Source organism: Sinocyclocheilus rhinocerous, unplaced genomic scaffold, assembly GCF_001515625.1.
Source record: "Sinocyclocheilus rhinocerous isolate Xijiao unplaced genomic scaffold, SAMN03320098_v1.1 scaffold1610, whole genome shotgun sequence".
Lineage (NCBI taxonomy): Eukaryota > Metazoa > Chordata > Actinopteri > Cypriniformes > Cyprinidae > Sinocyclocheilus > Sinocyclocheilus rhinocerous.
In genome coordinates this window covers 4547-6410 of record NW_015634023.1, presented here as the reverse complement: position 1 = coordinate 6410, position 1864 = coordinate 4547, and the positions used below count along the sequence as shown (strand labels likewise).

At 39.6% G+C, this 1864-nt stretch overlaps 1 protein-coding gene across 1 annotated transcript in view; it reads left to right on the top strand.

The window, feature by feature from the left end:
• LOC107745142 (cingulin-like) overlaps positions 1–957 on the top strand; it is a 12595-nt gene extending 11638 nt beyond the window's left edge. Inside the window, exon 13 of the mRNA XM_016558983.1 lies at positions 847–957. Coding sequence (XP_016414469.1) covers positions 847–957 — 111 coding nt within the window. The remainder of the gene's footprint in view (positions 1–846) is intronic.
• Positions 958–1864: the final 907 nt, after the last annotated feature.

Here is a 1864-nt window from a genome sequence, read left to right as displayed (position 1 = left end):
AATCTGGAATGTGAGGGAGCAAAAAAATCAGAATGTTGAGAAAATCATCTTTAAAGTTGTCCAAATGAAGTTTTTAGCAATGCATATTACTAATCAAACATTAAGTTTTGATATATTTACGGTAGGACATTTACAAAATATCTTCATGGAACATGATCTTTACTTAATATCCTAATGATTTTTGGCATAAAAGAAAAATCTATAATTTTGACCCATACAATGTATTGTTGGCTATTGCTACAAATATACCCCAGCGACTTAACACTGCTTTTGTGCTGCAGGGACACATATATGAATATAATTCATATAAATTAATTTTCATTTAGTAAATTAATTTAGTATAAAATCATGCATTTCATTGAAATATATAATACATTTCTCAGTTTTCCAAACAGGGCTTTATGAGTTAATAATTAAATTGAATGTGAAAAAAAAAAGAATTAAACTGAAATCGCAGTATATCTGTGCTGTGAGATTAACATGCCTGCAGGAACATGCTAAATTCACTTTATTTACACATTCACATGATATTCAACTTCTTTCTGAACTGATGTTTACAGCATTTCACCAATATTCTGCCAAAATTAAAGCCTGGAGATTTAAACTTTAAAAATTAAGAATTTAAGTAATTTTGTAATGTAAAATAAAGTTATTATTATAATTATCATCAAATATTCATTTAGTATTTTACAAAAAAAGTGTGCATGTGAATGTGTCAATAAATTATTGAAATATTAACATAAATCTCAGGGGACTTGAGGTGAATATTTTAGGTGTCGGGTTCGACTGAGAATAGAGTGTGGTATTCCGGGTTTGTTTTGAGCTCCTGGATCTGCTGTCCTGTAGAATAAGGATCTGCGGGGCCGCGTGGCGCAGCTGGAGGGATCTCAGCGCATCGGTCAGGACGCCGTCATCTCCAAACTGCAGCAGCACCTGCAGGAGCTGGAGGAGAGATAATTAAATTAAATAATATTTATTTATTTGTTTGTTTAAAGTTAATTAAATGAATTGTAATAAATAAAAACATTTTTTTTAAAAATGGATAAATTGTGTGTTTTGTCCATGTGTAGGGTGAAACATGCCGCCAACATGAACCTTCCTGTCAGTTTCGACCCGCGGACGGAGTGGCCTTACTGTAAGTCCCTCAGTCAGATCCGGGATCAGGGCTCCTGCGGCTCCTGCTGGGTAAAAACCACCTCCTGCAGTCATAGCGTGTGAGTGTGTGTGTGTGTGTCAGGAATCATCCTGTTCTGTTTTCATTTCCACACAAACGAGAGAGAGATCTGCTCTCAGATGGGAGCGACTCTTATTGTCCACACACGCCTCACACTCGGCCCATGTGTCTGCAGCTGTCTCTGCGTCTGAAAACCCTGAAGCGTCAGCTGGACGAGGCCGAGGAGGAGATTGAGAGGCTGGAGAACAGCAGGAAGAAGCTGCAAAGAGACGTGGAGGAACAGCAGGAGCTCAACGATCAGCTGAAGACGGAGATCTGTGGCCTCCGCAACCATATCAGGTGAGACGCGCGTGGGTCCATGCTTTATCACACACACACACACACACGCACACTCAAACACACACACACACACTCACACTCAAACACACACTCAAACACACACACACACTCACACTCAAACACACTCACACACACTTAAACACTCAAACACACTCACAAACACTCACACTCAAACACACATACACACACACACACACTCTCTCACAGTCAAACACTCAAACACACACACACACACACTCTCACACACAAACACACTCACACACACACACACACTCTCTCACTCACACTCACACACTCACTCACGCACTCACTCACTCACTCACTCACACACACACACACACACACACACAG